The sequence below is a fragment of the Harpegnathos saltator genome, unplaced genomic scaffold (genome assembly GCF_003227715.2).
Source record: "Harpegnathos saltator strain DR-91 unplaced genomic scaffold, Hsal_v8.6 scaffold460, whole genome shotgun sequence".
In the NCBI taxonomy this organism is placed as follows: domain Eukaryota; kingdom Metazoa; phylum Arthropoda; class Insecta; order Hymenoptera; family Formicidae; genus Harpegnathos; species Harpegnathos saltator.
Genome location: NW_020230273.1, coordinates 516,298 through 537,901, shown reverse-complemented (window position 1 = coordinate 537,901; position 21,604 = coordinate 516,298). Strand labels below are relative to the sequence as shown.

Genomic DNA, 21,604 nt, shown 5'->3' with positions numbered 1-21,604 from the left:
TCGGAAAGAATATATTGATGCTTCGTGCGTTCTACTCCATCCTGAACTCGCGGCTACGGTATTACGCAAATCTAATAGCCCGCTTCGAAGCGTTCGCAAAAAAGATACCACGTCCGGTGGTATCTGAAATTGGTTGGTGGCGGCATTAATTCCGCTAATTATATCGAAGAGCCGATCTCTCGAGAAACTCCGTTCGCCTCTTCCTTTTGTCGGAGACCCTTTATCAAACATTCTCGAAGGCACAAAGTTGCCCCACGGAATTGGCGGATATTAGGTAGGACTTCGCCGTGGCTTTTGTCTCGTTCGGCCACAAAGTTTCGCGAGGCACCACAATCCTGACCAATTAGCGACGATTTCCTAAATCAAGACCGTAACCGCGGGCTAATTGGCACTTGACATTCAACTTACTCCTACGTTTGTCGCGAGAAACTCTTAAACCTCAATCATCGATGACAAATACACGAATTAATTGTACGGCTCGATCGAAGGAGCCGCCAAAAGCTTTGAAGTCTCGAGTCCGTTGTATTGCTCTCTCTCTCTCTCTCTCTCCTCCCCCCTCTCTCTCTCTCTCTCTCTCTCTCTGTCTCTCTCTCTCTCTCTCTCTCTCTCTGTCTCTCCCCTTTGTCGTTGCCGTTTTAAGAATTTTTACACGGATGCTTTGCATTTTTAACGTCGACACCGTTAATTGTCCGTGCATTCTCGAGCACCAGAAATTCGCAGAATTTCACAGCGAGAACAACTACGCAGCTATGTGATATTGTGCGGTTTTCAAAGCGCGACGAACGCGAGAATATCCGCGATCTTTATTCGACCTCCCACTGATCATCTGAGATCTCGCGAATCAGGCGTCCGTGTGAAAAACACTCGTCAGGGCAACAGAGTATCGACATTTCAATGGTGTATCGAGAGGTATTTTAAGCATCTCTTCGGTCTGAGACGTGACGGGTTGATGGGCGATCGAATAAACTCGACGGCGACGACTCGGTGGTTGTCGCGCTCGCCATGCAGCTGCATTGCGGCAAAACAGAAGACGTCTGTCATCGGAGACGAGATCCGTGGGAGACGCATCGGAATGCAATTCCGTAAATGCGCAACGTGGCGTCCATTCGGGCCGTCTGCACGCGGCCAGCTGCGGCTTTAAAATAGCGCTCACATCCGAGCGGAGGACGAGTGTGGGTGGCACCTGATCAGCGGAATGACAACGATCCGATTAATTAATGGGTCGGGCTGGAAGCGCCGCCGATATTCATACGACGACGACGACGATAATTATAAGGATCACGGGTCCGGAAACGTGTCGAGCGAAAAGAAAAGAGAAGAATCGCGTTCTTTATGCACGCGAATCAACTGTTTATTCAGTATATAGTGAAAACGAGAGAAAGGGAGAAAAAGAGATGGAACGAGAGCGGCGGTGGCGGTGGGTGAAGAGGAGGAACAGGAGGAGGAGGAGGGGGTGGAAGAGGAGAATCCAAGTGAGAGGGATGGAGGGAATGCAACAGCAAGCGCGAGTGATCGACATGAAACGAGTTCATTCATGCTTGGATGTTGTAATTCTGAATGGACGTAGAATGGATCGAAGCTGGCGCACGATTAGATTGTATTGTATTGTATGTGTGTGTGTGTGTACGTGTGCGTGTGTACCGGCTTTATATGTATTTTTCATTTCATGTGAACGAAGAGCTGACTTTTATTTCGGAGTCGCATCAATGATCGCGCTCTCGAGCAAAACCACAAGTCTCTCAAATCGTAAATTTAACCGCACGATTCTTGATCGTCCTCGACGATCCTCAGCGATGTCGAGCACAATCCTCGCGTGGAGCGCAAAATGTGCGACGTAAGATCAGAAAGTGTCATATTTAATAAACGCGGTCGACTCGATGTTCACCTCAGTAGTCGCGAAATTCGCTGACATGCGAGACGTCCAGGTGAAAGATTCCAGTCGCCAGTCATTCGATGACTCGCGTGAAAATCCGGGCGAAGTTAAAAGGGCGTCTCTTGCTCTCAAGGGTGCGATAACTTTCAGCGCCGACTGTATCGCTGGATGATACATCCCCCGGGGGTTTTCTCCCCTTGGGTGTTAGGGTATGTTTCGTTGCCTAGCAACGACATCCTCGAAGTCCGCGCTCTGATTGGCCCCATCTCGCTTTTCTTGTCTTAGCCTCTCTTTTCACCCCCATCGCCAATCAGGCCCCCTTCGCCCATGCCATAACCACCCCATATCTATCTACTTACTTACTTACTTACCTACCTATCTACCTACCTACCTATCTACCTACCTACCTACCTACCTACCTACCTACCTACCTACCTACCTACCTACCTACCTACCTACCTACCTACCTACCTACCTACCTACCTACCTACCTACCTACCTACCTACCTACCTATCTACCTACCTACCTACCTACCTACCTACCTACCCACCTACCTACCTACCTACCTACCTACCTACCTACCTACCTATCTACCTACCTACCTACCTACCTACCTACCTACCTACCTACCTACCTACCTACCTACCTACCTACCTACCTACCTACCTACCTACCTACCTACCTACCTACCTACCTACCTACCTACCTACCTACCTACCTACCTACCTACCTACCTACCTACCTACCTACCTACCTACCTACCTACCTACCTACCTACCTACCTACCTACCTACCTACCTACCTACCTACCTACCTATCTACCTATCTACTTACCTACCTAACATCTACCATATCGCCGATGGAACTTGTCGTCCTCGCGGCGAAATGCACACACAACGCGATGCGTCCACACGAACAAAATGCAAAAAATTAAAGAAAGTTTTATGTAACGGGGCGCAACGTTTCACACATGGATTTCGTGTGACGAAGAGCGATAAGCGACACACAACTAACGGAGATTTATTTTCTCGTGCTGGCTTCATGATACGCGCGCGATATCAAACGAGAGAAATACGACGATGTGGGCAAAGCGTTTTCGACGTGTGATTGCGTTTGTTCGGCTAAACTTGATCCTTTCGCGCACAAATAATTCTTCCCGACGATAATTTTTTATATTTTTTACACGGAGAGAATTTTTCTGGAAGCTATTAACACACCCATATTATTTAAAACGTTTGAAAATATTGTGGGAGACTGCTTTACGTATGGTATAAATGTTCATATTGTAACGTTGAAAAGATATCCGAACAAGCTTTTAATCGTTGCAGTATATAAATCTAGACCTCGATATGAATATATCTCAATTTCACGATGCAATGTGCGATATATATTATTATTATTATAAAAAAACTTCATCTCTCTCTCTCTCTCTCTCTCTTTCTCTTTCTCCCGTGATATCATGAATAAGAAGCTGCGAATGAACTGTCTTCCTTAATATTTCTCCTCGGCGTCGTCGATTAACGTTTTGGTCTAATAAAACCAGCGCCGCGTAATAGACGGCCGGGCTTTTATTTGCCGTCGCAATACGATTACGAATAAACGACCGCTTCGTCGGCCGATGTCATTGAGAGTCATTTCTATTTTTGCGGCTCTGTAAATTGTACGAAAGGATTAAGGAAGCGATTCTACGCCGGTTTTCTTTTCAATGCCTCCTTCAAGTAGCCGGCTTGTTGTCGAGGCTGCAGCGCTGCGAGAGAGGATTAAGCTTCCCTATTGATCTCGCTCAATAGATCCGTGCCCTTTCGCGTGCCAGCACTTGTAATGTTTTGACATCCTTTACGCTTGTAACGCGTCGCTCTCTTCCTCAACGTTCCTCGAGCGCGCGTCCCGATGTCTCCGACTTAATAATAATCGATAATGCAACAATATATTAATATCGGCCATGAGAAATCCGTTGAAAAACATCAACGATCTGTCTATGTTTATTTAATAGAGAACTTGTGGTGCGCTGAAAACGACGCTTCTTGCACTTTACCCGTTAACACAGACGACAAAGCTTGCGATAGAACACTGGTCAAAAGGTAAACAAGTCATATACGACACTCGAAACGTCTTATCTGTAGAAAGATAAGAAATAACGGCATTAAAGTACTTTATGTTTATTGCAGAAATACTCGACTGCCGAGAATATTCTACGGCACGCGGACACACAGGCAAGTCGAGCAAGTAGTCAGAGAATTGAAAAAGACCGCGTACAAGGATAAAAGGTAAAGAAAATTTGCTTGAAATATCAAATAATACTAAAAAATATCGTTCTGTGAGATCGATGTATAAAGACTGGGAGAATTTGTAGGATGACCATATTGAGTAGCCGGGAGCACACGTGTATTCAAGATACGAACAGGAACAAGACCGAGCTCTGTAACGAGCTGCTCGATCCTAAAAAGGTTTTTCTTTAACGTTACTCGTTACAATCGCAAAGTAAAAAGCGTTGAGCAATCTATAACTGCATTATATGTACAAAATATATATATAGAAAAAAAATATATATACATACATGTGTATCTTTTTCTCTGCTCACAGCTCACCAAATGTAAATATTACAACGAACGAAATAAAAAAGAGATAGCGTCGTTTGAGGCAGTGGAAGATCACGGATTGAAGACTCCTTGGGACATTGAAGATTTCGTCGGGTTGGGCAAGCAGGTCGGAGCCTGCCCGTATTTCGCAGCCAGATCTTTGATGGCTGATGCGGAAATCATCATGTGTCCCTACAATTATCTAATCGACCCGAATATCCGCGAGAGCGTAAGTGTCGTGAGTTTACACACTAAGTACAAGCAATCTGTCGGAGGGGCTATGCATTTTATTGTATTTAATAATAATTGCAACAATAATAACAATAATAATAATGATAATAACAATAGAACCGGGTCTTAAAAGCATACCGCAGATCGCTTCCGTCGTTTTCTTCTTCGTCGATGGTGTTGAGCGGTAGATCGCGAAATTCATGTGCAGATGCAGATCAACCTGAAAAATGACATTGTGATACTCGACGAGGCTCACAATATCGAGGATTTTTGTCGGGAAGCCGCCAGTGTGGACATAAAAGATGTCAATCTCATCAGTGCTTCCAAGGAGTGTGAGAAACTCTCACATTTACGCAATGTTAATAAATATATGTACATCACTATACATTCGTATCTCCAGGACCTTGTAAATTTCCTCCAAAATGTCGACGTTAAGGAAGTTTCGAATGTAGGTATTTCTAAAGCGGCTGATTGTGTCGCTCTTATATAATTTGACGTATGATCGGGATTATTTGCCAATTTATTAACATATAAATCGCCAAATTTTGCTATTCTCTTCAAATCCGCTAACAATATATGTATGATCTAAGGACAACCAGCAAGGAATGGTCAGTGAACAATGGCTCGGCATGGATTTCCTCATATTGCTCGACGTCGACAAGATCGGACGTTCCAGATTCCCCAATTTTTCCGCCGCTAGTAAGGCAGCCATTGAGGACTTCAACGACATAACGGAAAGGCTTTCCGAAAGATCCATACCCACCATTTCACTCGAGACTAAAATAGTCCTCGAATTGCTCTGTTTCGTCATGGAAAAGATGACATCGGATATATTCGTTAACGACTACAGAGCTTATGTTGTGGAGGCAGAAGAGTTTAAGACGACAAATACAAAAGTAAGTGAATGTTATTCGAGTAACTCTTGATGTCACTGTCATCACCATAATATTATCCAACCTCCAGGCGCAAGAAGACACTTGGATCTCGAGAAACAAGCGTGAACGAGTGCGAACGTTGAAACTGGTATGCATGAATCCTGCGGTGGTTTTCGAGCCGTTATCCCGCATCACCCGCTCGGTGATACTCGCTTCGGGCACATTAGCACCGACTTCGTCGTTCGAAAGCGAACTTGGAACACGATTCCCGCACAAGCTCCACGCCAATCATATCATACCAAGAGAACAAGTGTACGTGAGATGCATACCACGAGGACCGAATGGTGAATCTTTGCTGGCCAACTACAAGAACGTCAACTCGTGGTCTTTTCAGGTGACGACATACATTGCTCACTATCTCGTTCTACTCGTTGTTTCTTCTGTGACATTGTATCGGTATGTTGTATATTATATGCGGAAAACTATTTAACGATGAATTTTGTAATCACAACAGGATGAGCTTGGTAAACTGATTGTTCAAGTGTGCGACGCAATACCGTATGGTGTATTGTGCTTTTTCTCATCTTATTCTGCAATGAATAAGATTCACATGAGATGGAAGGATATCGGTATTTGGGCTAAACTCGCGGAACTGAAGGAGATTTTCGTAGAGCCGAAGGAAAACAGAGAACTACCCGAGATTATGAGAGAATACAGAGAAGTAATTAAAGAATCGTCATCGAAATCCTTCCGGGAAAGATCCGGAGCTATTTTGTTTGCAGTCTTCAGAGGCAAAGTGGCAGAAGGAATTGATTTCAGCGACAATGAAGCACGATGCGTATTAACAGTGAGCAGTGATTCCATTTTATGAGTTAGCTGCTAATGTGTATACGCGTATAAAACGTGTAATCCTATAACTTTATATTGCATTAGGTCGGCATACCGTTCACCAGCATAAAAAACGTAGCTGTGGCCATGAAGAAAGATTACAATGATTCAAATATGTCTAAGGGATTGCTATCCGGCTCAGAGTGGTATACTATTAACGCGTTCAGGGCGTTAAATCAAGCACTTGGTCGTTGCATCAGGCATATAAACGATTGGGGAGCAGTATTGTTGGTTGATGAGAGGTAAGTAGCAGAAGTGAAAGCGTTCATTCCTGAAAACGAATAAAAATCTTCATTAAAGAAATTTTTATAGATTTTTACAAAGACCAAAAAACGCGGACTATCTGCCAAAATGGATTAAAGAAATGGTGAGTTCCAACATATTGAAACATGTTACCATGTTATGATGAGATGATATTTATGATGTTTCAATTTTGCAGCAAAATAAATGTAATATAAAGGATAATCTAAAAGTAGAACTCGAAAACTTTGTAGCAAGACAAGTGGCACGTGAAAAAGGAAGAAGATATCTTGAAGAAAAAGCAAGACTTGTACCAAATTTCACGCAAGATTTATACAAAACATAAGTCTGTAGGACTTTTTAAATTAAAAAGTTAATTAAGTTGTTTTATTAAAAGGAATTAAAGTGACATAATAATTAACAATATACACTCAATGTGATATTCTCACGTATATATTGTGTGTTACACTTGAGCGTTACACTTTTGTTGTGTCTCTCTTTTCAATCATTCGTAATTGTTTCTTTTTCATTCTTTTTATTTTTGCAGTATTTGTAATCTGGAAATAATGGTAAAGAAATTTTAAATATACAAATATTATATTAACAAATATATATAGAAATATATGTATTTTAAAAGTAACAATAGAAAGACTTACAACTTGTACAACTTCACTTTTCTTTCTATTCTCTTCAGCTCTCTTTAAGTTTTCTCTTCTTCGTTGCTTCTTTGCTTCTTTTTCCTCATGTTTTTGTGCCTTAATGGCTCTTGACATTTGCTTAACACGTTTCAGATCTTCTCTCAACTTTTGTTTCTTAGCAAATGATAACCGAATTCCACGTGTTTTGATTATAGAAGAAAATCTGTAAATGTGAGATGTTTTATATATTTTAGATGTAAAAACTAATTAGAAGAAAAGTTGAACACTTAATGTTATTAACTGTAACTTACTTCGTTTTCTGTTCTTTCCATACCCTACCAGATTTTGGTTTGCCCCTTGGAATATGTAGTTTCTCGCGTTCCTTTTCTGAGTCAACCTGTTTTGAGATATGCTTCTGATGCGTTATTGATGGTTCTCTTTCTATTGAATCCACGTTACTATTTATCGTATCAGACATATTTGGTAATCTTTCTTCGTTGACACTGTTCATTGTTGAACGTCAATAAAACACCCAATTGTACAGTTCTTTTCGCGTGTAAATAATACTTCTAGGTTATTTTGTCACATGGCCATGTCGCATTGTCGCATAAGAGCGGACAACAGCTGCAACTTAATCGGAGTTGTCCTGTACACTACATTATCAACGCACATAGGATAAAAAAAATAGTTAGTGGGACATAAGTATATAAAATAGTATAGGAATATTTGTACGTGTGCGTGTGTGCAAAAAGAATATAATATAAATAAAAGAAAAATATTCAAAAGTCATTTCTATTTAACAATAACTTGTTTTCCATTTTTTTCTTTTTTTTCTTTCTCGAAAATGTTATAAAATTTAAATATGTTTATTATTTATTTTATTTTTAATTTTTAAATATAAAATTCTTTTGTACTTCTTTCCAAGAACTTGATTGGTGAAGGATTTAAGTCTATACTAAGTGGTTTGCATCTTAGCTAAGATCTATTTCTATCATTAGTTCTGAAGTCTTCGCTACGAGTCTCCACTGTCTTGAACAAAGAATACTCAATAATAAAAGAGCTAGGCTTTTATTTTCAAATTTAATAATATGGTAGGGGAATATTGCATTTTTAAATAATATTCGACAATTGTTTAGCTATTTTTATTTCCAAATTTTATAATATATAAAATTAGTCAAGAGATATTTTTCATTTTCAACTTTTATATCTCAACTCATGTCCATATTCTCTGGTGTTGCATGTAGAATCTGTTGCTCCGATATATAGCCTTTTAAAGGTTGAAACACGTGGGCAAATTAACAATTGTGCAACTAACCTGTGTTAATCTAATAATGGAATCTCTGCAAGCAATTGCTGAGTATTTAAATTGTAATACTCGATTGGACTTGAAAGCTGTTGCATTGAATTATGTACTTGGTAACTATTTATATATTTTAATTATATATGGAAATATTCTATATATATGCATGTGTGTAAAAATATTGTCTGTACTTTATTGTTTTTTATTATTTTTTAATTATACAGATTATTTACTATTTGAAAGATGAATGATAAAATTGAATTGTATTGATAAAATTTCTCATACACAGGTATGACAGCTACTAGTGATGGTCGAGAGAGCTTGTTGGGACTAGCAGAAATATTGAAGCAGCTTGTTATTCTCACACAAGATCCGTCGATTCCTGTTAGCAAGGATGCTATGTCAGCATTAGTCAATATTACTGGGGACGAATCAGGAACTAATGCATTGTTGATTATTTCAGAGTCAAGCAATTCTACAAATATACAAGAATATAGTTCCAATTTAATAGAAATTTGTATAAAGTAATTATAATTATATATTTTATATTAATTCATATTCCACAGTTCACAGCCATATATTGAAATATACAATAATATGTATTATCTTACAGAGCCATAATGGATAAGACCAGTGTTTTGGCAGATCCATGTTGTATGATACTTTCCAATATGACTAGGCCTTTTCATTTGGTTGACAGAGTGATAACATTGATTGAACAATGCGGTTATACCTGGGATGAAATAGTGGCTGCATTTACTGCAAAGCAATATAATAATGCAGGTGCTAAAATGCATTATCTTGGGCCAGTTTTCAGCAATCTCAGTCAGTCGCCACATGTAAGAAGGTATTCAGTTGAGTGTTTCATTGAATCTTTACGAATTTTTTTCTCAATCATGTCCCACGGATTCATGTATTTTGTTTCAGGTACTTGATGGATCGAGACCATTGTGTTATTCAACGGCTATTTCCATTTACAGAGCATCCTGATACAATAAGACGCGGCGGTATCGTTGGTACTTTAAAAAATTGTACGTTCGGCACAGAAAATCATGAATGGCTGTTAAGTCCAGAAGTTGATTTATTATCGTATCTGTTGCTGCCACTTGCTGGTCCAGAAGAGTTTGATGATGAAGATAACGACAAACTACCATATAATTTGCAATATCTGCCTGAAACGAAGACTCGAGAGCCTGATCCAGATATAAGGTAAGTCATATTCGATATGCTGATATATGTTTCATAGACCTTGTGAAACAAGAAAATCTATTAATATCATTATGTCATATTATTTTAGACTTATGCTTTTGGAAGCGTTGAATCAACTCTGTGCAACAAAAGCAGCTAGGGAGATATTAAGAGGAAAAAATACATACATCATACTTCGGGAATTTCATAAATGGGAGAAGGACACAAATGTCTTATTGGCGTGTGAAAACGTCGTAGACATTTTGATCAAGTAAATATTTGAATAAAATATACTTAATGTTCCTTTCTGTACATGTGAGATATAAAAATGTATATTTGTTCATTACAGAACCGAGGAAGAGATCGGCTTGGATAATTTGAAGGAAGTGGAAGTACCCTCCGAGTATACGAAGAAATTTCATAAGATGGATAAAGACTTTATTAATAAGACGGTGTAAAATTTTACATAATATATATATATAATGTTCTGTAAATATTGTATACAATATACATAATACTTACTCAATGCAAACCTACCGTAAAAATGGTATATGTGTTGTAGCACATTCGGTAGTTTGCATATCGCCTGTCGTATTGCACTGCCCCGTTTCATTACGTAATGATAAGCTATCAGGTCCAGCGTAGCGATGAAAAGAGAAATCTAATAGCCTGATCTTTCAATAATAGTATGAGTTCGAACACCGGTATTCGAAATTGAAACAGTCACATGTGCAGCGTAATTAGTAATTCCAATTTCCTATGACTTACACGCTAAGGTCAAAATAAAACAGGTACGCGTAAATAGTTGCATATTTCGTGTGTCGATAGACACGACTAATGAAATCACGATATGTTTATGAAGGATACTTTTCTCGATCGTAACGCGAATGGCAGAATGTCTAGATGTGTACGTGTATGTGCGTGTTGCAGTATTAAATATTGAATATTTGAGTACTTGCAGATAATTCAAGCGGCTCTATCAGGGTAAATAACCCAATCCAGCCTCGAGACTGATCGAACTTCTTATGCTCGACGCGTTACTAGCCCTTCTGGAGATTCTATTGGTCTCCCCTGCGCCGAAGACCGCAGCGATTTCCGCGCTCTTCTTTATGGAGAGCGCCTCGTGATGCGCACCGGATCTTCCGTTGCCACGAGAAGAATACTTCTTGTCTCTCTCCGCGCCGCCGACGTAAACCAAACGACCTTGAGTGTCCCTAGCGCTAACGACAAGGACCTTCTCGCTGCCGGACGACTGCTGAGACTTCCTTCCTGGACTGAAGAGATCGTAATCTAAAGCTAAATTGTCCGAACTGCCGCAGGCTGGCGATGATTGATTCTGAAGCAGAATTCGCGCGAGCAACATTTTAACGCAAGCTCATCAGAGCTGAACCAGCGACTGGTACACGTAGAGAAGAGATTGCTTGAATCAGCACAACACAATCAACAGACCAATCGCGTATTGCTTGGCAGGAAATAGAATTCCCGGCTCTCACAACCGAATTTGGCCCCTGAGAAGCAGAAATTCCGTTCCCTTCAACCAATAACGCGTGTTTGGTTCGTTCATCGACACGTTGACTCGACCAGTCCTTCCTTCGCCATGTTAGGGTCGGTTGTCCCAACTTCTTGGTAAGTTAATTGGTAGTTAAATCATATGTTCGTCTTTGTTTTTCTTTCAACTTAGCCAAAAACAGAGATATGATTTAATCATCAGTTAACTTACCAAGAAGTTGGAACAACCGGCCCTTAGTCAGCGCGATGCTTTTCGCTTCAGCTACCTTGAGAAAGTCCGTGTTATGCGACGAGCTGTGACTACCGGTCATCCTCGAGCCCTTGATCCTGTCGGGACTGTCGCCTCGGCTGAGCGTACTCTCCGAAGGCACGATTCCCTTTTGCCTGAGTTGCTCCAATATCGTCGGCTGAATCGGCTTCCTCGCGCAGTAACACTTGTTACTCTCGGAGCAGCTGTCCGTATCGCAGGCGCAGACAACCGTGTTTTCAGGTACAGAGGTAGCCGGCACTCTCCTCGATAACGAGCAGTAACACTTGTCCGCGGACACGCAGGTGCACGACTCGGAATCGTAGCTGCACTCGCTGCAACTCACGTATCCGCTGCTGCTCCTGTTCGCGGTGGCAGCCATACCGCGACTCAATCGTCTACCTGTATAGTTGAACAACATCAGGACGCTCCAATTCCAACCGTGTAGAGCGTCGGGAGCGTGGGATGGGACGAAACCGGCGATTTGCCCGTTCTCGACACTCTTGCGCGAATTTCATCATCAAACATTGAATCATGCACGGGTATTTATTAATTATTCATTAATTATTTATTTTTTCTTAATCACCGTGCATCCTGATACTTGATAAAATCCGCGCAGAAGTGAGCTAATTTGCACGACGAAAATAACTTTTTAATTTTCTACATACACGTGTCACTGTCTTCCGAGGTCGTGTGACATGCCCCGGTTTTGCTCTTCCGCCAGGAAGACTTCCTCTTGCCGAGTCTGCTCGCCAACACTCGGTTCCGATGATTGTTTCTGACGTCGCACGACGAGCTGCTGCCGAAACTGTCGTTCAGTCTTCTCGCTGGGAATATGACGGACGTGAATTCCGTAGGACCGCCTTTCAGCCTCGAGACGGATCTCTTGATGGCTCTGCCCAGCAAGCAGGACCGACGGCTGGATCGCCGTCTCTGCGGTCGCCGACGTCTTCTCATGATACTGGCGGACCTCTGGTACAGTTCGTCCTGCGTCAGCGTCGCGGCCAGTTTCAGCAAGAATTCCTTGTAGAGTGGCTTCAGGTCGTTGAACGACATACCTTCAGGGTCTGAAAGTTTTTACAATTATATCTATATGATTTATGTTATTGTAACTTGTATTGTATGTAACATCTAATTATACATTATAGGTGAATACCTATAATGGCTGCCAGAATGTCGTCCACGCTGGTCAACCCCTCCTGATTCCTGAACTCGTCGAACAGTTCCGTGAACCCTAGCGGTGTGCCTCCCTTGATATTGTTAGGCCTCCGGGTACTTCCGGAGGTCAAGAAGCTGCCTCTTCTCGGCAGCTCGACCCTCGTCATCAGGTCTCCCCGATCTACGTCGATGTCGCTCTGCGTCCGCCTGAGTCCGTTCTCTTGCAAGACCTTGCTGGTGTTCTCCGAATGGCTGACCGGCGGCTCGCTGCCCGCTCTACTTCGTCTTCTCATCCGAGGACGGCTGTACTCCGGCATGTCGAGCGAGTAAGCGGCATCTGATTGGTCTTTCTTCAGAGGCTTATCCATGGTGACGACTCGGCTGACTCTCTTGCCGGAGTACACCTTCTCCGGGTCTCTCGAGCGTCTCTGCTGACCCGCCGTGCCGTCGTCCTTGGGCTGTTCCTGATGCGACTGATAGCGTTCGTTACTCTTCGAGCTCTTCGCGAAGAACACGTCCTCCTGGCAGCTTTTCACCTGACCCCGATCGTCCCTGCTGCTCTTTGTCGTGTAAACGTCCTCCTTCCCGAGACTGTAGATCTTGTCGGCGTCTTCAATGCGTGTGTTGTAAATGTTTTCTTTCTTCCTGCCGGCTGGCTCATACGTCGCAGGATTCGGCCCTTCGTTCCTTCCGGCCTTGTCGATCCTGTCGTACAAGAGAACGCAATCGGTCCTGGAGGAGTACAACTGTCGTTCGCAAGCGACGTTCTCGGCGCTCGCGCGACTCAGGTCGTACGACCCGTAATTGCCGGACTCGTAAACATCGTCCTTCAGATCAGCCGGCTCCTTCTGCGGGCTGTTCTGCTTGCACATCTTCTCATACTTGTTCGACCGCCTGTCGAAAATCCCGTTCGCTTCGTTATCCCGGCCGCTGTACATCTTCTCGGTTTTCGCGCTGGACTCGATCAGTATCCGCAGCGAGTCCTTCGCGGAGAACAGCTTGTTCCTCGAATTCTGCAGCTCCTCATCCCTCGACAGCACGATGTCTCGATTACTTTGCCCCAAACTGCCCTTGTCGATCTTCACGTTATCTCGTTTCCTTCCACGCGCTTCGAGAATGTCCTCCGCCTTCACGTCGGAGTTTTTCTTCTTCCTGCGAGGTACCTTCTGCAGACTGGGCTTCGCGCCCTCCTCCTCCGTGACGGAACTGCTGACGGACGTCTTTTTGGTTCGGGGTGGCCTCACAGGGTGCGGCGCGGTTGGCCTTGGCGGCGGAGGTAGCAAATAGCTGATCCTGCTGCTCAGACTAGGCTCTCGGACGCTGGAGACGACGGACGCTAGACTGATGCAGCCGACGCCGTTCGTGTGACGGGGTCGTCGGCGATTCGCGTCCAGGTCGGCCAGAAGAGCGCGGTACAGCGTCGCCGCGGCTGCCACGGCATCTTCTTCGGACTCGCAGGCGAACGCGTGGCATTCCAAGAGCCTGGCAGCCCCGGGCCGTCGCATCACCACTGCGAAGATCGGCGGATAGAACTCTACGTCACTCTTCAAACCGCGCATTGTCCTGAAATTGAATATTAACATTGCGCGTCTCAACGTAACATTACTGTTTTCAAATTCACGCTCGCGAGCACGTTTTAAATAAAAGTACACAAGCGGACGTATGAGAAAGCCTATATGCGAGGGGGGGGGAGGGAGAGAGAGAGAGAGAGAGAGAGAGAGAGAGAGAGAAAATCCGGAGACTCGGGAAATCAAGGAACGAGTACATCGTTGCTCATACCTGTAGAGATCGGCATGTCTGTCTTCCATCGTCTGTCCCTGATCCTGATCGCCGACCAGAGGCAGGAAAGCATGATGCAGGTCACCCGATGGCACTCTCTTGCATCGAAGCCTTAGGGCACTCCATACCGCTATCCTGCGGAAAGGATTGTTCTTTTCGCAGACCTCGCTGGTGCGGAACGTCAAGCCGCGTCTGGAGACCTCCAGCTCGGCCCTTATGCAGCCTTGCATGCGCTCCAACAGCTGACGAAGAGGCTCCTGAAGACCACGCACGCTGGCCACGCGCCCGCCGACCGGAGCAGCTCCCATGTACTTTACCTGGTAAATAAATAAATAAATAGCACAACACGTCATTTATGGGTATGAGGTACATAAGTAAACGAAACACGTGAAAATAAAATAAAAATAAGTCGAAAAAAATAGATATGCTTTAGTTTGACTAAATAAGGTAATTCAATGGTACATTCGACGACGAAACTTGAATATATATTAGCGTAAAACAGGACTTTTATTTATTACAGAGAATTTCATCGCAACCACCACGAGAAGGTGAGACGCGTGTTCGTAAAAATAGCGTTTGACGAAAAAGTCAGTGGCGTTCCTTTCATTTATCTTTTTTTTTTTTATTTCAGTCTAAAACCGGTGAGAAGAAACCTGTTCTATTTGATAAATGGCATTATCGAAGATCACGCAGGATCGTAATACAGAGACTTTATTGTGCATCTTAGGCGCGATAAAGTTCTCTAAAACTAGCGGAGGAATTTTACAGCGTCATTTCATTCGCTGGCATTTTAATATATGCGTGTTCTACGGAATAAAATTCTGATATCCCGCGTAAAGGTGTTTTTTGTATATTTTAGGTTCTTAAACCGCGCGTCGCAGTTAACGAGATCTTATTTTCTCGCTGAAGCGACAGCGCTCATCCTTACCTGTCGTCAATGAGACCCGACGATTCGACTACTACGGTAAACATCGAGCAAACGCAGCTTCAGCCACAGGGGGAATACGAGAGAGAGAGAGAGAGAGAGAGAAGCCAATGCTCTCGAAATACGAGTAACAGACAGAGTTGCTGCCAGATCATTGTGATCTACTGCCACGCCTAAGCGAGTTTTCGCGTGACGCAATCCGGCCGATCAATCGCCAGCCTCTTTCGCGATCGAAGCGTTATGCGAAGCGAGGTGAAACAACGCGCGCGCGGCGTCGCAAAGCCCACAAAGCAGGATACCGTGTCGACGGAGGAATCCGCATACCGGCGCAACAACTGAAGGGGAATTTTTCAGCGCTCCGAATAGTTTGTGGAGGTCTGTCACGCTTCGCGAGTCGTGAGCGGAATGAAAGTGATGATTAGATTCCAGATCGACGCCCGAGGAAAGTCCGAGGTCTTTTCGCGACCCTTTTTCTCGCGCTCGCGTTTCGGCGCTCGCTATCGCGAGTTTCTTCCTTTCGCGTTTTTCGATCGTCGATGCACGGAACGCAGGCTCTAAATTTCCGGAAAAGTCACCGAAGTGTTTGCAGGATTCCTTTTGCTGCGAGATTTTACTTTTACGGTGGATCGTGCAAAATTCTGCTACTGCGCAGTTGCAGAATCGCGAGATATTTTCCACAGCTCCTGCGGCTCCACTTACGATTATCAGAGCGTCTTTTCCCGTTTATTGGACGTTACCGTTGTACCGTGCGTTATGAAGCGTTTTAATTAAGGAGCGATATTATCAACTTAATGTGCTGTTTGTGCAATGTGCTATTATCAACTGAATGTAAGAACGTTCATTAGAAAAACGCTCCTGCGCTCCCGAGAGCGCTTAGACAGCGCCGAAAGAATTTGATGCAATCTCGAGTTGGGTAGAAGAAGCCCCACGGATGTGTTATTTGCTTTCTCCCTTCATTTGGACGCGGTCCACTCGCGGTGTATCGCGCGTTCTGCTCCTCGGAAGATCACCGCGCGCAATTCTTTCCTTTCTAACGAGCAACCAGCTCGCGAGTAATTATACGCCGATCTCAATTTTATTCCTGACACGGAATCGCAGCGAGCACCGGCGTGGTGATTTACGCGAGATTTCTCAGGCGGAAAATGGTACCACTCAGCGCGCGGCTGTTTTCACGAGACTTTTCACCGGTCTCAGATTCCAGCGAAGGAACGACGAGTCAAATTCGATAAGACCGAATTTGAAGTTGCAAGGCGAAGAGATGCAGTCGAGCGAATGAATGGTAGTTGTCCAATAAATCATACTTTCACGGGAAGACAAATGACAAACTCCGCATGTCATATCATTTTTTCCGCCAGGAGGAGGGGAGAAGAGGGTTCAATCACTCGGGTTGAAACGCTTCTATACTAAATAAATGCCGCACCTTTCATGTTTCTCCCATAAATCCGATAGCTCATTAAATCCCAACGCTCTCTTCCACGGAGGAACGGATTTCCTGGCCGTTTTGACACCGAAATGCGCATGAAAACGCGCCTAAGGGTCACTGGTTCGCTGGCGAAGTAGGTAAGTCTCTTTCGTTTCGGTACGGAGGCCCTCGTGAGTAGAACGGAACGACCGTTGAGCCGCGCTGATTCGCGAGACTTTTTCCAACGAAGGGGCCGACGCGTACGTAGACGCACAATGGAATTAGCATAAGTGAAAATGTACACGTAGCGTACGGCGTACGCTGCTGCTGGCCGGCCGCCCTTACGATTCGCCGATCCTACGCTCGGCTACGAAAAAGCGTATACAGGTCTCTCTCGTACGGCCTGCACTCCACCTGTGTAATTATTTCTGTGTCGTTACCGGCAGGATTGCGGCGGCGCATTCACCGGGCGTTCCACTTTCGGCCTCCACCGACGCGAACATCGCCTCGATGCGCGCTTGGACGGCGCTGTTCACCCTCTTCTGCTCGTCGGCGCCCGCGTCGTCGGGACTAGTTGGGATCGCGCTGGCGTACCATCCGCCCAGAGCGGAGCTGCAGATCGATCTGAAGAATTCGACCGAGAATTCGTTAAGGAGCAGGACGTAAGTCGATGCGAATACGCATGAATATGCAGGAGTTACGGGTCGCAAGTCTCCGTTCGTGTAACTGAACAGGAACTGAGGACGGAACATTTCTCATTGAGAAATGTTATCTCTGTTATCACGGCACTCGCCTGAGCACTCAGCTCATCAGAAATCGCTTGAGACTGAGAACAATCGACTGATCAGAAATCGGGCTTTCCGAGCTCGGTCCTCATATTTTCCCCGGGCAGCGGGACGTTCAGTTACACTAACGGAGTTTGTCCTCCCGTGAGCGCTGGGTCCTATCCTTGATATTCTCGGAGGACTCGGCGTAATCAGGATCAGTCGAATGAGCTCGACTTACCTGGAGTCCTCGAAGAGTGCGTCGATCTGCGCCTTGCTCCTGAGAGAGCACTCGGACGGCGGGCCGCCCAATCGAAAGCCGTCCTCGTAGCAGGACATCCCCAAGACCGACATCCTTTGTCCGCGGGTTGCAGCGCTTCGTCACTCGTTTAATTCGCCTCCTCGCAACTCGCCGCCTTCGGCGCTTTATCGCGTCTCGTCCGCTGTCGTCCGCATTCGCTCTGGAAAAAGGAACGCGCGTCGTTACGAATGATAGAACTGAACAGCGTCGCAACAGTCGACGGCAACAGTTTCTACATCGCCCCGTTTCTACATTGCGATCGCGACGCAGGCAAATGCGCGAACGCCGGAACACGGTAATTTATTCGTATTTACCGGTTCCCGGGAAATGGCAGTCTCGTGAGCGCGACCAGTCAAGGTTTCCGCAGCGGCTCGAATACGAAATTAATGATTATTCGAGGATAACTTGGAGGGACTAGGACAGGGTCCTCCGGTTCTCACCCGGTTCTCCACGGCTACCTGGCCGACGTCGTCGCGCATTAAATTTATGCCAAGCGCCGTACTCTCGGCGTGTATAATTAAAGTCGAATTGTAAGTAAGACCGGGCCGGGCGGTTGCTTCGCGTACACACGCGCGAGATAGCCGCAACGGTAAAAGTGACGGAGATTAGACCAGAGGAAAATGCGAGCACAATGAGCTCGCCGATGCGTGACGAGTATTCATGAAAACGATCGATCAGCGAGAGAGTGCTGAGGAGGCGGATCTTCAAGGAGGGTGAACCTTGCGGGTAACGTCGCGACTGCGCTGGTCTGTCCATCAGTCGGCTAAAAATCGTCTTCTCTACTCGAGAGGCGTCGGAGTTCCGATATTTGGCCAAGTACAAATCAGACTAATAATATAAGGATAGTAATAAAAAAGAGCGCGCTAATGAACGCGCACGCACAGCGCCTTGACTTGAGACCGACATCAAGGTCGTTATCCTGCGAGCTAGAAATCGTACGAGTGCCGCTCATACGGAGTGCACAGAAAAATTGCGTGCCTACTGTAATCGGATTCGTCCGCTACTTCGGATTTCACCGGCAACCCGTGAAACTTCACGCATTTCTTCGTCAAGGAGCGCGTTGTTGCTTTAATAGCGCTCGAGAAAACTGATTCCGTCATCCAGAAGCGAGGATCTGGTCTCTCTCTCTCTCTCTCTCTCTCTCTCTCTCTTTCTCTCGGTGGGCCGATGGATTCGCGATACTCTCGACGCGACGTGAGCAGCTCTCTTCATCGGGGAAAGGGAAACGCGAAGGGCAGCTGTCTCGGTAAATACGCTTGTGGCTAACGGTCTCGTCGCGCCAGCCGCGACGACTGTAAAACGCAATCAAAGTCGCACCTTCGCGACCGCGAAATCGAAGTCAAGCTAGGTAGTTCGAGTCCAGCATGAGCCAGCTGTTGTTCCTCGAATTATTCGTCGCAGCCGGTCGCAGTGAGAAATTTTACAGTTAGGGACCGGCTAGACCCGGCTAGACCGCGCACTTCCCGGGAAGTGTCGATGTCGGCCTCGCGTACGACGCTCATAATAATAACCCGTAATAACTGTCAACGCGCGATCCTCCTCGCGCAATCGACGTCAGCTTGAGCGCGTGCTGGATTTACCATTACCATTACAGTTAGCCATGACCAAAGTGGCTGCCGAATTCGCGCCGTATTAATCACGACTGATTACGGTTAATCGGGATAACGGCGGCCGGGAGTATCTTCAAGGAGGGACGGGGGACCGCGACAATCAAGGGTGTGGGAAAGGCGATCACATCAGCGACAGGACACTCCGTTATCGACACATGTCCGACACGCATAATCGCGAAGCGACAAGCTGCTTGTGCCGTCCCCCCTCCTCCCCCCCACGGCGTCCTCAACGTACTCGTCGCGAATAATCCTGGGCTTTGGCATATTTCGCATATTTCATGTGACACCACACATTGCAGGTTTATGATTTATTATCGTGGGACAGTTCTCACGGCAGCTTCTACCTTCCATGCTCATCGCCGCGGCGATCCGAATAATCAGCGGCGAACTTGACGACGCCGGTTCTGACCCAGTTCCAGCCTTCACCGCTCCCACCGTGATCGTACTCGCGGCGGCGCGAGCTTGCTTGATCGATTATTCCAATGTCCTCTGTGTATACTATACGGATTCTTCAGGAATTATCTTTTCGGGAATTATGTCGTATAAGCCATATGTCAGAGAGAGAGAGAGAGAGAGAGAGAGAGGAGAGATCGGACGGGATTTACAGGACGGACAGGGAGCTTGGAAGCTCCGGCACGATCGGACACCTGGACGATCGTCTGATCGCAATCGCGCTATCTTCGCAGGACCGACGAGACGCATTCATCCGTTTCTCTCCTGGGATCCTCCAGCGTTCCTCGTTTTCGTAACTGTCGAGGCGCCCGCCTCGACGTGTTTAAGGCAACGGTATTAAGGTCGGCGAACAGATTACGGCATCACGTGCCGGTGCATCGTAGAGAGCTAGTCGATATACGCGCTCGACTTTGAGCGTCGTTCAACTTGCAATTACCAAGTTCACGGCTCGTTTCCCGCCTGCGTCTGCTTTAATGGCTATCGAGACGGCCGATAAACACATGCACGCGATATCCATCTAGGAGCGCGCGTCGCCGGTCGCCGGTCGACGGTTTATTTTCCCAAGTCGTTAAGATACACTTCGGTTCCGGGAATTTTAGAAACTCTGTAATTATCGAACGCAGCCGGAGGGGCTTTTATTCTCGCCTGTTGAATCGAGACTCCCTAATCGGACCGCCGTTGTCGAGCAAAAACGACAGAGAGAAAAATCGGCAACCGACCGGCGCCATAAAATTTTACACCGAGAAGCGGTGTTTCGCCTCGCCGGAACAAGGTTACGCCTTTCGTTATCAAGTTGGAATACAGGACGCGCGCGTGAACGCTCTCTTCGAAATAAAAATTGCCCGCTCAATCGTCAGGGGATCATCCCGCGAATTTCTACGAATTTCGGGGGGGCTCCAGCGATGCGTCGGGGATTTCTTTGCATTTTGACGAATTTGACGTGTCGCGATGCTAACAAGACCGCACAATTCCGCAAGGCGTACCTGCTACTTCGTCGTCATCGATCCGTGGGATGTGATCCAAGATAGCACACGGCCGGCCACCTTTGCGACATCACCACCCTCGTGCGAATCAGTCTCGTGCGGTAAACTCGCGTTGTCATATCACCGCTCGGAGGAATCTGTCAGCGGAATGGCGCACTGGCGTTACCCACATCGAGCTGCACTCGTGGACTCGTGTTATTCGCCGATATTCACTCCCGCGCTTATTTCGTGAGCTTCGTCGTTCACAATCGCGACGACGGGCTTCCTCCGGACGAGCGTCGACCTTGGCCGCGTCGAGTCGATCCGGATGACCGTCGACGTGAAACTGCCGGGGATGTTCCGCAGGAGAGACTCGAGTTCTCTAGCTAGTGAGTCGGCGCCTCCGCGATGGAACGAAGAGGAGGAGAAGGATGAAGATCAACGGAGGAGAAGCCCTCTCTCGATCCTCTCGGCCGTCGCGGACGCGTCTACCGGCTACTCTCTCGTTGGCCGCCCGGAAATCTCGTTCCGCTGATACGAATTATACGCTGATAAATCGGACCACGGCACGCCCACGGTATCGCGCTCCGATCTGATAAGATGCTTTCTTCCTCCGCTATTATGTCCGCTATTACTCGAGGAGTAATATCGCACTACCACTACAGACTTCGCGTATTTCGT

The 21,604-nt window shown here is 45.9% G+C and overlaps 4 protein-coding genes across 4 annotated transcripts in view; 2 read left to right on the top strand and 2 right to left on the bottom strand.

Moving 5' to 3' along the window:
• Positions 1-7,128, top strand: part of LOC105185677 (Fanconi anemia group J protein homolog) — a 46,185-nt gene extending 39,057 nt beyond the window's left edge. Inside the window, exons 6-16 of the mRNA XM_011145352.3 lie at positions 3,868-3,955; positions 4,043-4,141; positions 4,228-4,321; positions 4,458-4,682; positions 4,893-5,132; positions 5,275-5,580; positions 5,648-5,953; positions 6,074-6,406; positions 6,493-6,689; positions 6,760-6,814; positions 6,887-7,128. Of these exons, the coding sequence (XP_011143654.1) occupies positions 3,868-3,955; positions 4,043-4,141; positions 4,228-4,321; positions 4,458-4,682; positions 4,893-5,132; positions 5,275-5,580; positions 5,648-5,953; positions 6,074-6,406; positions 6,493-6,689; positions 6,760-6,814; positions 6,887-7,033 (2,090 nt within the window). The 3' untranslated portion in view covers positions 7,034-7,128. The remainder of the gene's footprint in view (positions 1-3,867; positions 3,956-4,042; positions 4,142-4,227; positions 4,322-4,457; positions 4,683-4,892; positions 5,133-5,274; positions 5,581-5,647; positions 5,954-6,073; positions 6,407-6,492; positions 6,690-6,759; positions 6,815-6,886) is intronic.
• On the bottom strand, positions 7,125-8,012 carry LOC105185678 (coiled-coil domain-containing protein 86). The gene is made up of 3 exons (XM_011145353.3): positions 7,637-8,012; positions 7,344-7,548; positions 7,125-7,244 (listed from the first exon to the last, which is right to left on the bottom strand). Exons 1-3 carry the CDS (start codon positions 7,834-7,836, stop codon positions 7,164-7,166), a joined length of 486 nt encoding a protein of 161 aa, XP_011143655.1. The 5' UTR covers positions 7,837-8,012; the 3' UTR covers positions 7,125-7,163.
• A 520-nt stretch (positions 8,013-8,532) lies between these two features.
• Positions 8,533-10,362, top strand: LOC105185684 (protein HGH1 homolog). Its single transcript, XM_011145362.3, has 6 exons — positions 8,533-8,741; positions 8,915-9,149; positions 9,239-9,472; positions 9,553-9,834; positions 9,923-10,084; positions 10,163-10,362. The coding sequence occupies exons 1-6, from the start codon at positions 8,657-8,659 to the stop codon at positions 10,269-10,271; spliced, it is 1,107 nt and encodes a 368-aa protein (XP_011143664.1). The 5' UTR covers positions 8,533-8,656; the 3' UTR covers positions 10,272-10,362.
• Positions 10,363-10,740: 378 nt separating this feature from the next.
• On the bottom strand, positions 10,741-21,221 carry LOC105185679 (uncharacterized). Its single transcript, XM_011145354.3, has 8 exons — positions 20,945-21,221; positions 17,839-18,058; positions 17,274-17,457; positions 14,507-14,823; positions 12,726-14,290; positions 12,238-12,636; positions 11,589-11,971; positions 10,741-11,149 (listed from the first exon to the last, which is right to left on the bottom strand). Exons 2-8 carry the CDS (start codon positions 17,949-17,951, stop codon positions 10,793-10,795), a joined length of 3,318 nt encoding a protein of 1,105 aa, XP_011143656.1. The 5' UTR covers positions 17,952-18,058; positions 20,945-21,221; the 3' UTR covers positions 10,741-10,792.
• Positions 21,222-21,604: the final 383 nt, after the last annotated feature.